This window comes from Sphaerodactylus townsendi, linkage group LG13 (assembly GCF_021028975.2).
Source record: "Sphaerodactylus townsendi isolate TG3544 linkage group LG13, MPM_Stown_v2.3, whole genome shotgun sequence".
Taxonomy (NCBI): domain Eukaryota; kingdom Metazoa; phylum Chordata; class Lepidosauria; order Squamata; family Sphaerodactylidae; genus Sphaerodactylus; species Sphaerodactylus townsendi.
The window spans coordinates 43,593,809-43,608,491 of record NC_059437.1 but is presented as its reverse complement, the minus strand read 5'-3'; the positions used below and the strand labels follow the sequence as shown (position 1 = coordinate 43,608,491).

The window sequence follows — 14,683 nt, the reverse complement described above, 5'->3', positions numbered from 1 at the left end:
AAAGGAATTCTCAACCCGAGGGGTGTGTGTGTGAAGTAGTACTCTAAATAGGTTTTGGACTCCTTGAGAATACAGTTAATGCTGAAAAAGGGAGCCATGTGCTAGATCCCCCCTCTTCCCCTCCATTCTCTCTCCCTCTCCCCTCTCTTTTGTTTTTAAAATAGAAGCTTGTCTGAAAGAAAGTTTTAAAAATGCCCTCCCAATCATTGGAGAGGGCGGAAGCAGAGCACAGGAGGTGAGATGGAGCCACAAGGAGACCCTCCTTATGCTGTTCCTATCAATGTATCGGTATGAGCATTTAGAGAGGCAAAGGCAGAAGCATGCAGAGCAGCACAAAATTAAATTCATGCTAGAAGTGGTCTCACTTGCTGCGGAGAGAATAAAAAGTGAAAGCGGGGCTTGAGGAAATACAACCACACAAAAAATCTCGCAACAACGCACATTTCCCCCCATCCCGCAGCAGATGTATTGTGTGTAATATGCAGAATTTGCACGCTTCTTAAAAGACCTGAAGCTAAGGATACTAACTTGTTCTAGGTAAACCCAAGCCGAATTCCTGCAGTGGTTGGAGGACTTCTGGATGTTGATTGTTCTGAAGATGTCATTAAGAACTTGATCATGGTGGTGAGGGGCCAGTTCTCAACAGATGAATTGGTAGCTGAAGTAGAGAAAAGAAATAGGTAAGGATGAGTGTGGTGGTCATGGTGGAGATGGCTACTGTGGCTCTTGCTCAGGTCTAGTAAACTGAGGGCCATGGCTGCCTTTATTGAGTTGATCCATCTCATTTTGGGTCTTCCTCTTTTTTGCTGCCTTCAGCTTTTCTTAACGTTATTGTCTTTTCCAGTGACTGTAATCTTCTCATGATGTGACCCCTTTTTCTTGCATGAAGGGCCAGGACAACTATAGGAAAGTGGATCTTGGGCGGGGCCCTGTTATGGAAAGGTTAAAGGCTGCTGCTTTCCAGTCACCCTAACAAGACATTTTTTGTTCAAGGCTTAAGCTGCTGCTCCCATGGCTTGAGTCTCGAATTCACGAAGGCTGCGAAGAACCAGCGACGCACAATGCTCTGGCCAAAATCTACATAGACAGCAACAATAACCCAGAGCGCTTTCTGCGTGAGAACCCCTTCTACGACAGCTGTGTTGTGGGCAAATACTGCGAGAAGCGGGATCCCCACTTGGCCTGTGTTGCTTACGAGAGAGGGCAGTGTGACCTTGAGCTCATAAAGGTGAGCAGAACCCCCAGTTTTCTTGGATATGAATCTAAAGAAGTGTGTTTATACAAGAAAACCATTGTGAAAGCTCTATTGTACACGTAAGGGACTTCAGTTTCTCTAAACTGTACCTTCTCAAACTGTATTGTAGACTTTCTTGGAAAGTATTGCGACTTCTCAGTGAGAAGTCCAGTAGTGGCTGACAAACTGCCTTTGCCTCTCTAAATGCTCATGCTGTTTGACATCCACTGACATCCATTTTTCTTATGAATATGAATATCATATAAAATCTGTAATTGTTTATCCAAGTGAGTAATCTCTAATGATTTTGGATCATAAAACTAGGTTACAGTTGTATGTGTATTAAAAGTACTGCCATCTTGTGTTCAGTTTCTTTTATTGCAGGGCATTCTTCAAGTGATTGTATTACTACAAAAGGCATGAGCACTACTTGATCCTGTAGATTAATACTTGTCAGGTTCCTTGGTCTCTACCTACACATCTACATCTCTTTTGGCAAATGTCCTCTCTTGGGATGTCTGTTTTTAGCTAAAATATAGAAGTTAAACAAGAGGTGATGCAGCATGAGGCAAAACTGTTGCTCAGAGGGTCTTGCTAGTTAATGGTTTTGTAGTAAACTGATGCTGTATCAGTGAATTTGCCAATTAGAAGTTGAAGAAGAGTAGAAGAGTTTGGATTTATATCCCACATTTCTCTCCTGTAAGGAGACTCAAGGTGGCTTACAAGCTCCTTTCCTTTCCTCTCCCCACAACAGACACCTTGTGTGGTAGGTGGGGCTGAGAGAGTTCTGAAGAACTGTGACCAGGTCACCCAGCAGGAATGTAGGAGTGGGGAAACATAAGCCACCACCACTCAGGTGGAGGAGTGGGGAATCAAACCTGGTTCTCCAGATTAGAATCCACCTGCTCTTAGCCACTACACTATCTGCTGCAGGAGCCTCTCCAAGTCAGTACCTTGACATCTTTGTTTCGTGTGTCTGAAGACAGGAGGAAACCTTGTGCTGTTTGACAAGCAGTAGCGGTTGTGTTGTTAGAAATGAAAGTGTCACAGAGAAGCAGATATGATGAGGAGCAGTCAAAGTGGCACTTCCATGCTAAATATTGAAACTACTAATTATCAGTGAGGTTAGAGACGAATTCCAGACTATTCCAGACCAAAAGTAGATGTGCTCATCATTTTTTTTTCTTCCAGGTTTGCAATGAGAATTCCCTGTTCAAGAGCGAAGCCCGCTACCTGGTGCGCAGGAAAGATTCAGAGCTGTGGGTAAACGTCCTAGAAGAAAACAATCCATTCAGAAGGCCACTCATTGATCAGGTATACCCGATCAATTCTAAAAGAAAACTAAATTTCAGTTTGCAAATATATCCTAGCTCAGTTACCAAACTTCTGCTTAGCAATAGTCTGTGCTGTCAGCTTAGGGATAATCAAAGCCATTATCTCACTTTTATCCTTGCAACAGCCTTGTTAGGTAGGTTAAACAGAATGACTAGCCAAGGTCACTCAGTGAGCTTCGTGGGTGAGGGGGTTATTACTGTGGTCCCCAAAGTCCTCGTTCCACTGTACTACAAAGTGCTGCTTGCTCTTTATGCTTCTGTTGTAAATAAGATTTGGGCCACTCTAGATTGCCTTCAATTTCTCGTTTGGTTTATCAGTAAAAAGACTGAATCATTCTTCATTGGCAAAGAGAACCAAAAAAAAATCTTGTCAAGCTTTTTTTTAAAAAAAAAAGTTAACTTTTTCCTCAAAGCTTTTGATATTTGGAGACATAGTTTATAGCTACCTCTTAAAAATCAGGCTACTTGAAATGCTTGACTCGGGTCACTAACACCGTTCTTTGGCTATTAGGTTGTCCAAACAGCCTTATCAGAGACCCAGGATCCAGAGGAGGTTTCTGTGACAGTCAAAGCTTTCATGACCGCAGATCTGCCCAATGAGCTAATTGAACTGCTGGAGAAGATTGTTTTGGATAACTCTGTTTTCAGTGAGCACAGGTAGGAAAATTGTTCCTCAGTTAAACTAAATGTGCACAGAAGTTCATAGCTTCACTTTGGTGGCCAGTAAATTTGGAGGGAATCTGTTTAGGGGATATAATGTTACAGGTCTCGTTCTGCATGCATTTGACAGAGTCTGTATAAGATTTTGAATTGGAATTAAGCTGCTGTTCATTTTTAAGTCACACGTGAAGCTGTCTTATACCTCTAACATTAGTCCATATTCCCTGTTGCCTACTTTGACGGGACATCTAGCAGAGAGGGGCCTTTCCACCCGCACGTGTTCCTTGAAATTCTTTAATGGGTGGTGCCAGGAACTGGACAGGACTTTTCCGTGCAAAGCATGTGCTTGACCACTGAGTCAGGCCCCTTTGCAGAAGAGAGTCAGAGTTGAAATGGACTATTACAAATGGGTTGCCTCTATTACACTGCAATTGCGCCAGTCTGTCAAACAAACAAACAAAGCAAAACCTTTATTGGCATAGATTGATCATACAATAGACACATAAAATAAGTCTCATAGGCCAAGACCTGTAACAAAAACTGAGTAATCTTCTCCACAGAGTGTAAGGATCATCAGAAGCCACATGATAGTATGGCTTAAAGAACCATTAGTCTTGGATAACAGACATCTCTAAGAACAGAGAATATTTGGGGCAAATGAACAGAATGTGTTCAAGAGTTTCGATAGAAGTCGAGCGGTTTGTACAGACTCTGGCCGACTGGGATATATTACAAAAACATCCCTGTTGCAGAGCTGATGGAAAAACATTACATCTGGCCCTTGTCAGAACCCACCTTTGTCTGGGCTCGGTTAAATGGTTAAATATTTGGCAATCTGTCCCAGTTTAGGCATAATACCAAAATAAAGCAGAGAGCATGATGACGTAGCACAGCTTACCTGGCAGGGGAGACACTATGGTCACCAATCTGTAAACTGTTCCTTAATGTAATTGCCTTCAAAGGAATCTCCAAAATCTGCTGATTTTGACTGCCATTAAAGCAGATCGTACACGTGTGATGGAGTATATCAACCGTCTGGACAACTACGACGCTCCCGATATTGCAAACATTGCAATTAGCAATGAGCTGTATGAGGAAGCTTTTGCTATCTTCAGGAAATTTGACGTTAATACGTCTGCCATTCAGGTGAGAGTCATAGTAACGTTAACTGTGTGTGTGTGGGCTCTTTTGCTTGAGTTTAAGCCTCATTCCAGAGCACATGTATTGTTCATTTGTGAAACATTAGCAGATATCTTGATATCTTGGGAAATTAGTTTGAGGGTGCAAAACAAGAAAGGCCCCATGAATATTGTGGAGGATTTCAGAGGACTACTACTGCTGAGTTAATTCACTGGACACCTCTGTGCAGAGCAGAGGTTTGCATTAATGTCTGAAGTGTCACCAGAAACTGCCAGTATAGTCCTAAATTGCTTTGTGCAAGCATCAATACTAACCTGGAATGTTAAAGTGGAAACTGTTAGCAAATTCCAGACTCAGGATTTTAGGGAAGCAACTTCTTGTGCACTAGAACTATCCAGTGACTCTCTCTCCTCCCACCCAAATATTGTCCACGGAACACCGTTTCATATATAGGGAAGCACATGTTCTGTAGCATCCCTACTCCCTTTGTGGATTTAAATAAAGAATACCTTGTAGGTATTACAGCTGTTTCTGGATCTTTTAGGTGTTGATTGAGCACATTGGCAATCTAGATCGTGCATATGAATTTGCTGAGAGATGTAATGAACCGGCTGTTTGGAGCCAGCTGGCCAGAGCACAGCTTCAAAAGGACTTGGTGAAGGAAGCTATAGATTCATACATCAAAGCTGATGATCCTTCTGCCTACATGGAAGTTGTCCAGGCAGCCAACAGAAACAGTAAGCTAAGACTGTTCCCAGCTTGATGCCTCTCTGCCTGAAATGACGGAAGGAGGGGTGGGGGTGTTTTTGCAAGAACATTATTCGATGAGATTGGAAGCATGCAAGTTATTCCCAACGGTTCTAAAAGCCTAGCCAGTCAATTGCTGGGGCATATGGATTCAATTTCACAGCCATATTTAAACGTAACTGCCACCATTTACAAGATTGTGCAGAGCTATCCATCTCTAGATGAACAAAACACCTTCTGTGGTAAGGATCACCTTGCAGGTTTAGTCAGATGAGATATTGTTCCCTGCATCTCCTGCAAGTTTAGCTAGCAGTGGGGAAAATGTTAAAGAAACAAATAGATGTGTTGCTTCTCTTCTCTTTGTCTCCCCCTCTCCATTAAGATAACTGGGAGGATCTGGTAAAATTCCTGCAAATGGCTAGAAAAAAGGCCAGAGAATCTTATGTTGAGACCGAACTTATTTTTGCCTTGGCGAAAACAAATAGGCTCTCAGAGCTAGAAGAATTTGTAAGTGGCCCCAACAATGCTCACATACAACAGGTATGTTTTATGCTAATTTTATGCTAAAGTTTGCAGGGACAGTGTAAAGGGCGCAGGCCTCAAGTTCATTTGAGAGCTTGACCTGGTTTAAATGCACGTCTGCTTCATTTAGCTCTCGCACTGTCGTGACCCCTTCTAGGTTGGAGATCGCTGCTATGACGAGGGAATGTACGATGCGGCAAAGCTGCTCTACAATAACGTGTCGAATTTTGCCCGCTTGGCATCAACGCTGGTACATCTTGGGGAGTACCAGGCTGCAGTGGATAGCGGCCGCAAAGCGAACAGCACCAGAACGTGGAAAGAGGTAACTTATCCTGTGTCTCGGAAGGATGTTAAGATCACGGTAAAATCTAAGGCTACTACATGGTAGCTTTCACCAAAAGACTTGGTTAAGATTACTTCTTTTTTGGCCATCAAGTCACAGCAGACAAGTCAGCCTTTCAGGATTTGCAAGGCAGGAGAGGTTCAGAAGTGGTTTGCTGTTGCCTGCATCCACATCACGACCCTGGTATTCCTTGGAGTTGTCCCGTCCAGATACTAGCCAGGATCAGAGTGTGTGACTGGCCCAAGGCTACCCATCAAGCTTCCATGGTGGGAGTGGGGATTTGAACTGGAGTTTCCTAGGTCTTAGTCTGACGCCATAGCTACTACCAATGTCTGTATTACTGAAGACACATATTTTATTCAGGTTTTTTGAAACTCGAGGGTCACACTTTGCATTGGGGACATGAGATGAAAATCTGGCTGTCTGCATTTTGGTAATAACCGTTTCTTGTTGCAGGTGTGCTTTGCCTGTGTAGATGGGCAGGAGTTCCGACTTGCACAGATCTGTGGCTTGCACATAGTAATACATGCTGATGAGCTGGAAGAACTGATTAGCTATTACCAGGTAAACTTCTTCCTAACTGTTTAAAATGTGAAAACCTTTTGTTTCCTGTTGTCAAGAAGTACTAAAGTAGTATAATGACTGAAGCTAGAATAATTGGCATCCATCTTTCTCTCACGACATTGCTACCTGCCTATGCGATTCCATTTTCTAGCTTTGTTGAACACAGCCTAATACTTTTGCTTTCTTTTCAGATATCTGTAATCCTAATCCTATTACTTCACTTAGCAGATGCCTTATTCTGTTGAATGCACTGATTTACATTGTGTACTCTGCCTTGAATCTCAATGAGAACGGCAGGCTATAAATAACATGAATAAAATTTAACAATAGGCAATGTAGAATTCTAACAATATATTTTTGCCTTGAATCCTAGGACCGTGGCTACTTTGAAGAGTTGATTGCCCTCCTGGAAGCTGCTCTGGGTTTGGAGCGTGCTCACATGGGGATGTTCACTGAACTTGCCATTTTGTACTCTAAATACAAACCACAGAAAATGAGAGAACATCTGGAACTGTTCTGGTCCAGAGTCAATATTCCAAAGGTATTGAAACTGCCACAGTGTGTAGCAGGAGCTTCTGCTGCTGTCTGAAGTTATTGATAAAGCCTTTGCATCACTTTGGTCTCTCACTCTTAAGGTGCTTCGGGCTGCAGAACAGGCTCACCTCTGGGGAGAGCTGGTCTTCCTCTATGACAAGTATGAAGAATATGACAATGCAATAATTACAATGATGAACCACCCCACAGATGCTTGGAAGGAAGGACAGTTCAAGGACATAATTGCAAAGGTAAGCAGTTTTATTTGTTCATTTATACCTCGTCTCTCTCCTCAGCATGGTGTAGTGGTTAAGAGCAGGTGGATTCTAATGTGGAGAACCGGATTTGATTCCCCACTCCTCCACCTGAGTGGCAGAGGCTTATCTGGTGACCTAGATGTGTTTCTGAACACCTACATTCCAGCTGGGTGACCTTGGGCTAGTCACAGTTCTTTGGAACTCTCTCAGCCCCACCTACTTCACAAGGTGTCTGTTGTGGGGAGAGGAAGGGAAAGGAGCTTGTAAGCCACCTTGAGTCTCCTTACAAAAGAGAAAGGTGGGCTTTAAATCCAAACTCCTCCTCCTTCTTTTTCTTCTTCAGTAGTGAAGGCCCAAAGTCACTTACATATTTCTTTCCTTTCTCCATTTTATCCTCACAACAACCCTTTGCGGTAGGCAAAGCTGTGCGTATGACTGGCCTGAGCCAGTCAGCAAGTTTCCACAGCAGAGTGGAAGATTTGAACCCACATCTCCCACGTCCTGACCTAGTCAGACCCTCTAGCCGCTACACCACACTGGCTCTGTTGTAAATAGTAATGCTCCTGTTTTTACTGGAGTACTGTATGGCTGAAGTTCAGAAATTCTTCAATAGTTGTTAGGCAACATTTTCAGTAACGTTACTCATGCATTTTAGAAGCCAGGAGGTAGGGCCAAGCATCAAATAGACTTAACAAACTGGTTTGTACAATTCACAGCCCCTACCCACTTTGGTTGAAAAATTTGGGACCTCATTTCTGTCAGGTTCTTCAGTCCATACAACTAGTTGCATTCATTCCTTCTCTTCACCACTTCCTGGGTTATTTCTCAAATTATAGTTCCGGATAAAATAAGCCTTGGCTGCCTCAGTATTGTACTTAGCAGAACAAATGCTGGAAAAAACAGTGATCTATATCACCACCAATTTGCTGAAGTCTACATTCTCATTTTCACAGTAAGTCTCAGCCGTATGTTTACTAGACCCTCAATACATCAAGTACACCCTTAATTTTGTACATTCTTATCGATTTGGTGCATTAAAGATGGGGAAAGACAGCTGGGTAAAGCTCAGTGGAACTTGCATTAAAAGAAATAAGTGTCCTGACTTCTGCTGCTACATCATTTTAGGACACTGTGCCAAATGTTTGCCAAAAGTCCTAAACCATGTTGCCCATTTGTCCTGGGATTCACACCTTCTGACATCACACAAGACTACTGTGGTTAAGGCGTAATGTTGGTTCAGAGACTATCTTGTATCTAACACTTCATTATTTTGCTCATTTTAGGTGGCTAACGTGGAGCTATATTACAAAGCTCTGCAGTTTTACTTAGATTATAAACCATTGTTGATCAATGATCTGCTGCTGGTTTTGTCTCCACGGCTGGATCACACCAGGACAGTCAGCTTTTTCTCCAAGGTGAGTTGGAGGTATCTTTACGGTAACCTATTTTCCCTGTCTTAATTCTTCTAAACGGATGTGAAGTTTCCCAATTAAACTTTGAAGGCGAGGACACATGCCCTTCTTCACTTCCAGATCTGTTTATTTCTTCACTTCCAGTTCTGTTGTGGCTCATATCAATATATACAGAATTAATCTTTAAAAGTAGCCTTTTCTCCAGTGGTTTTATACATTACTTGTAAAGGTAGTTTCATGGGCAGCGGGGGTCAGGGATCTGAAAAGGTATGGGGTTCATACTGGCTAGCTAGATGTGCCTTAGAGGGTATACTTAACTGACCAGGAGACCTTTCAAGGTAGCTATTGTCCCTCTCCCTGTTTCGTAGGTTGACCAGCTGCCCCTAGTAAAACCTTACTTGCGTTCAGTCCAGAACCACAATAACAAAGGGGTTAATGAGTCCCTGAACAATCTTCTAACAGAGGAGGAAGACTATCAGGTAAGTACCTCTTTGGAGCAATTGTTATAATATATTATAGTATATTATTGTATAGTTCTTGATGTCAAGAGAATATAGTATGAATGCAAAACTAGCATCTGTCAAGGAACAATTTTATCAAGCTCCTTATGTTTGCCAGTCGCGTACTCCATCCAGCAGTCTGCTGGAACAATAATGGCTGCAACTGGTGATCTTACCAATGGGATGAGACTGCTTTAGTAGGAAGAAACTACTCAGTAGGGCCTAGGGCATGCCATCTTTCCCCCTATAGCCGTGGTGGCGAACCTTTGGCACTCCAGATGTTATGGACCACAATTCCCATCAGCCCCTTCCAGCATGGCCAATTGGCCATGTTGGAAAGGTTCGCCACCACTGCCCTATAGCTAGATGAGCAAACAGTTTGCATTGAATTTATTTTCAGACCATATGTAGGCAGTTACATCAACAACTTCTGTCCCTTTCAAGTTTTAATTCCAGAATGGTAGTTTAATGGTGTTGGGTCCCAGTACTCAACTTATGGGAGGCTGTACACAGTGTTGCTATTAACTCTTTAAATAAAAGAAATCTTGACTAAAAGTTGCATCACCGTAGGACTTGGCATCATTTGAAGCAAATGTTCAAGTCAGGAAAGAGTTGATCTAACTTTCTTGTTGGTGTTACTTTTTCCCTGTCCAAACAGGGCTTAAGAGCATCCATCGATGCATATTCTTTTTGACAATATCACACTAGCTCAGCGTTTGGAGAAGCACGAGTTGATTGAGTTCAGGCGTATTGCAGCATACAACTCTGGCTTCCTTATTTACCCATGTAAATAACACGGGCCGCATCCCAAAGATGTGGCTGGCGTCTATAGTTGTCCCAATCTACAAAAGGGTGATATTATTAATCCTCAAACTATCAGTCCTATAAGCCTATTATCTGTAATTGGCAAACTATATGCAAAACTACTCCTTAGGAGAGAGAGGAAGATTGGGTCGTGGCAAGCAGAAGTAATAGGACCGGAGCAAATTGGATTCACCTTCCAAAATAAATCAACACCATCATGTAACAAGTTTTAAATAATTTAGCTAACAAAAGTATAATCTATAATAACCGTGAACTTTTTGCAGCTTTTCCTGGACAAAAGGGGCATTTGACTCCATATCTAGGAGCCCTACTGTGGAGAAAAATTGATGGCGTACACATCTAATTCCAGACTACTGTTTCTTATAAAACAGCTATACACTTGCACTAGCTGTAGAATAAGAGCCTCAACAAAAGTGGGACCGGCCACAGAAAATATCATCACAACCAGAGGGTCAAACAAGGCTGTACATTGGTCTCCCACTTTGTTCCAATATATTCCTTAGTGATCTAGTGCCAACCAGAAGGCCAATGGGCGCTGTTCCCAAACTGTTACAAACATGCCCTGCGTTACTTTTAAGGGCTGGATCTAATAATCGCTTCTTTCTTCTTCCCACACTAAAAGTTGGTCCCACTCACTTCTAAATTGCTGTGCTGAATATTGTAAGAGGAACGAACTGGTAATTAACTATGAAAACCAGTGGCCAATGGTCTCGCTAGAAGAATTTCTAGTCATAAGAACATAAGAACAAGAACAAAGCCAGCTGGATCAGACCAGAGTCCATCTTAGTCCAGCTCTCTCACATCAGTAGTGGCCCACCAGGTGCCTTGGGAGCTCACATGGTGGGATGTGAAAGCAATGGCCTCTGTGGCTGTTGCTCCCAGCACCTGGACTGTTAAGGCATTTGTAAATCTCAGATCAAAGAGGATCAAGATTGGTAGCCAGTAACCCATTCTCCTCCATAAATCTGTCCAAGCCTCCAAAGCTTTCTGCTATCCAGGTTAGTGGCCATCACCACCTCCTGTGGTAGCATATTCCAAACACCAATCACACGCTATGAAGAAGTGTTTCCTTTTATTAGTCCTAATTCTTCCCCCCCCCCCCAGCATTTTCAAATGAATGCCCCCTGGTTCAAGTATTGTGAGAAAGAGAGAAAATGCATAACCCTAACCCATGCATAATTTTATAGACTTCAATCATATCCCCCTCAGACGCCTCCTCTCCAAACTAAAGAGTCCTGTGCCTTTCCTCATAAGGGAAAGGTGCTGCAGTCCCTCAATCATCCTCATTAAGCCTTCTCTGCACTTCTTTTTTTCTATCTCTTCCAATATCCTTTTTTTGAGATGTATAACCAGAACTGAACACAGTACTCCACAACGCATCTAATAAAGCTTTATATAAGGGGCATGACAATCTGTAGCTCTGCCCCCAAATTCCTTTTCCCACTATCCCCAGCATAGAGTTTGCGTTTTTCACAGTTGCCATACATGGAGGTGAGATTACCATGGAACTTTCAACTAAGACGCCTAAATCCCTTCCTGGTCTGTGACTTCATAGCACTGACCCCAGTAGGCAGGTATGTGAAGTTTGGATTTTTTTGCCCCTATGTGCATCACTCTACCTTTTCCTACATTCAACTGCATTTCACATTTCTTAGCCCACTCACCTCATCTATCAAGGTCCGCTTGAGCTCCTCGCAATCCTTTCAGGGTTCTACCCACCCTACATAATTTGTATCATCTGCAACTTCACCACGCTACCCACCCCTACTTCCAGGTCATTTATGAATAGGTTAAAGAGCACTAACCCAATATCGGATCCTTGTGGGGACACCACTCCCTACATCTCTCCATTGTGAGAATTTCCCATTTACACCCACTCTTTGCTTCCTGTTTCTCAACCAGTTTTTAATCCATAGGAGGACTTCCCCTCTTATTCCTTCATTGCTGAGTTTTCTCAATAGTCTCTGGTGAGGAACTTTGTCAAAAGCCTTTTGGAAATCCAAGTAGACAATGTCCACTGGTTCCCCCTTATCCACATGCCTGTTTACATCCTCAAAGAACTCTAGTAAGTTTGTAAGACAGGATTTGCCTCTGCAAAAGCCATGCTGACTCTTTCTCAGCAGGTCTTGCTTTTCTACATGTTTTATAATTTTATCTTTAATGACAGATTCTACTAATTTACCAGGAACAGATGTCAAACTGATCAATTGTACTTCCTCGGTCCCCCCCTAGATCCTTTCTTCTTAAAGATTGGTGTGACATTGGCCATCTTCCAGTCTTCAGGGATGGAGCCTGATTTCAAGGATAAGTTGCATATTAAAGTGAGAAGATCAGCAATTTCATGCTTGAGCTCTTAAGAACTCTTTGGGTGAATGCAATCTGGGCCAGGGATTTGGTAACATTTAGTTTATCAATGGCTGCCAGAACTTCCTTGTCTACCACTCATCTTTGTTAGTTCCCTCGGATCTCTTCTCCTCCTAAGAAGCTTGGTTCAGGTGCAGGAATTTTCCTCACCTCCTCTAGCAAAGACAGATGCAAAGAATTCATTCAGCTTTTCTGCAATCTCCTGTCATCTTTTAGCACACCCTTTGTTCCTTTGTCATCTAACGGGCCTAATCAGCTTCCCCTGTTGGCTTTCCTGCTTTGGATGTAATTTGAAGAACTGTTTGTTGCTGGTTTTGATGTTCACAGCCATGTGTTCCTCATAATCCTTTTTTTTTGCCTCCCCTTACAGCTAACTTGCTTCTCTTTTGCCACCTTTTGTGTTCTCTGGTATTCTTTATCAGTTAAGTTGGACTTCCATTTTCTAAAGACATCTTTTTTTTTTCCTAATAATTTCCTCAACGCCTTGTTAACCATGGTGGCTTTCTTTGACTGGCGCTGCCTTCCTAACCCTATGGAACACATTCCAGCTGAGCTTTAGGACTGTGTTTTTAAATAACCTCCAAGCATCTTGGACATTTTACCTCTTGATTTTCCTTTTCAGCTTCCCATGCGCACTATCCCCCTCATCTTTGAGAAATTTCCCTTTCTGAAGGCAAATGTAATACATTAGTAGTTGTCACTTGTTCGCATGCAGAGATACTGAATCTGACAGCATTTGTATCTCCCTGTTCCCTATCGGCTCAACAACACTGACTTCCGCACCAGGTCCTGGGTCCCACATAGAATTAGATCTAGGATCATATCTCCCTGGTTGGTTCTACAACCATCTGCTCTAAGCCACAGTCATTTAGCATATCCAGGAATGTTCTCTCCTACTATGACCTGAACATGCATTTTCCAGTTTATATGGGGATAGCTAAAATAAGCCCATTACCCCGGTATTATTATTTTGCTTTTGTTGGCCTCTCTAATTTCTTTTTCCATCTCAGAATCCTCTTTGTTGGTCAGGGGGACTATAATATATTCCTAATGTTAAACCATGCTTCACCCCTGGTATTGATATCCACAGTGCTTCTGTAGGGGAATCAGCTCCTGCATTGTCTATTTTATGTGACACTATGCTCTCTCTTTGATGTAGAGGGCCACTCCACCCCAATACGCCTCTGTCCTATCCTTCCTGTAGAGCCTGTAACCTGGGATAACAGCATCCTCACCCAGGTTCTCCTCATTCCACCATGTCTCTGTGATGCCCACTATATCAATGTCCTCCCTTCAAAACTCTGTACTCCAGCTCCCATTTTAGGTCAAATAACTATTAGCATCGAGACACTTGCATACTCTGTCTCTGTCCTCAACCTGGGATTTATGTGTTTTGCCCTTCTAGCCTTTGTAGACACTATCACTTATCACATTGCTGTGCTCTCAGTTGCTGTGGTTGATCAAAACCTCCTTCTCTGTCTGCATCCCCATGGACTTCTGTATTCAACCCAAGTCACCTCAGCTCCCGTCGGCTTTCCCCAGGGGATCAGTTTAAAAGCTGTTCTGCCACCTTTTATCAAGTTGGAGCCAGCAGCCTGGTTCCTCTTTGGTTAAGATGAAGCCCGCCCCTTTGTACAGGCCTGCCTTATCCCAAAAAGGTTCCCCCAGTTCCTGACAAATCTGAAACCCTCTGCCTTGCAACCACCTTCTCTCTCATCCACCTATTGAGACTCGCCAGATTCCGCTGCCTTAGCTTCCTCGCCTCTGGCGCTGCGGAACAGGTAGCATTTCAGAGTCTTCACCTGGGGGGGTCCTGGATTTAACCTTTTTCCTAGCAGCCTAAATTTAGCTTCCTAGAACCTCCGGCTACATTTCCCAATGTCATTGGTACCAATGGGACCACAACTGCTGACTCCACCCCAGCACTGTCTAACAGCCTATCTCGACGAAGGATCCTGGCAACCTTTCGCACCAGGCAGGCAAGTCACCACAGCGGTCATCAATGCCTGTCACAAACCCAACTCTCTATATTCCTGATGATCGAATCACCCACTACAAGGAGCCCCCACCTCCCCGAGGGTATCCTCAGCGCAGAGGATATCTGACCACCAACTAAGGAAGGTCCCATCTAAGGGAACATCTTCCCCACCGCACTGGCAACTTCTGTCACCCAGACTCATTCTCCATGACATCTGAAGCGATGTCACCTTGGGAGTGGGACCCTCGGTCGCTCGGGTCCCCTGAGCC

The 14,683-nt window shown here is 43.2% G+C and overlaps 1 protein-coding gene across 8 annotated transcripts in view; it reads left to right on the top strand.

Moving 5' to 3' along the window:
- Positions 1-14,683, top strand: part of CLTCL1 (clathrin heavy chain like 1) — a 50,123-nt gene that overhangs the window by 24,681 nt on the left and 10,759 nt on the right. For 7 of the 8 annotated variants that reach the window (XM_048513721.1, XM_048513720.1, XM_048513717.1 and 4 more), the window contains 13 exons: positions 538-680; positions 994-1,228; positions 2,426-2,548; positions 3,080-3,225; positions 4,191-4,374; positions 4,913-5,105; positions 5,498-5,655; positions 5,795-5,959; positions 6,437-6,544; positions 6,918-7,085; positions 7,180-7,329; positions 8,619-8,750; positions 9,116-9,226. In XM_048513721.1, the coding sequence (XP_048369678.1) occupies positions 538-680; positions 994-1,228; positions 2,426-2,548; positions 3,080-3,225; positions 4,191-4,374; positions 4,913-5,105; positions 5,498-5,655; positions 5,795-5,959; positions 6,437-6,544; positions 6,918-7,085; positions 7,180-7,329; positions 8,619-8,750; positions 9,116-9,226 (2,016 nt within the window). Of the gene's footprint in view, positions 1-537; positions 681-993; positions 1,229-2,425; positions 2,549-3,079; positions 3,226-4,190; positions 4,375-4,912; positions 5,106-5,497; positions 5,656-5,794; positions 5,960-6,436; positions 6,545-6,917; positions 7,086-7,179; positions 7,330-8,618; positions 8,751-9,115; positions 9,227-9,905; positions 10,008-14,683 lie in introns of those variants that run through there. The other variant, XM_048513723.1, reaches the window with a different exon arrangement.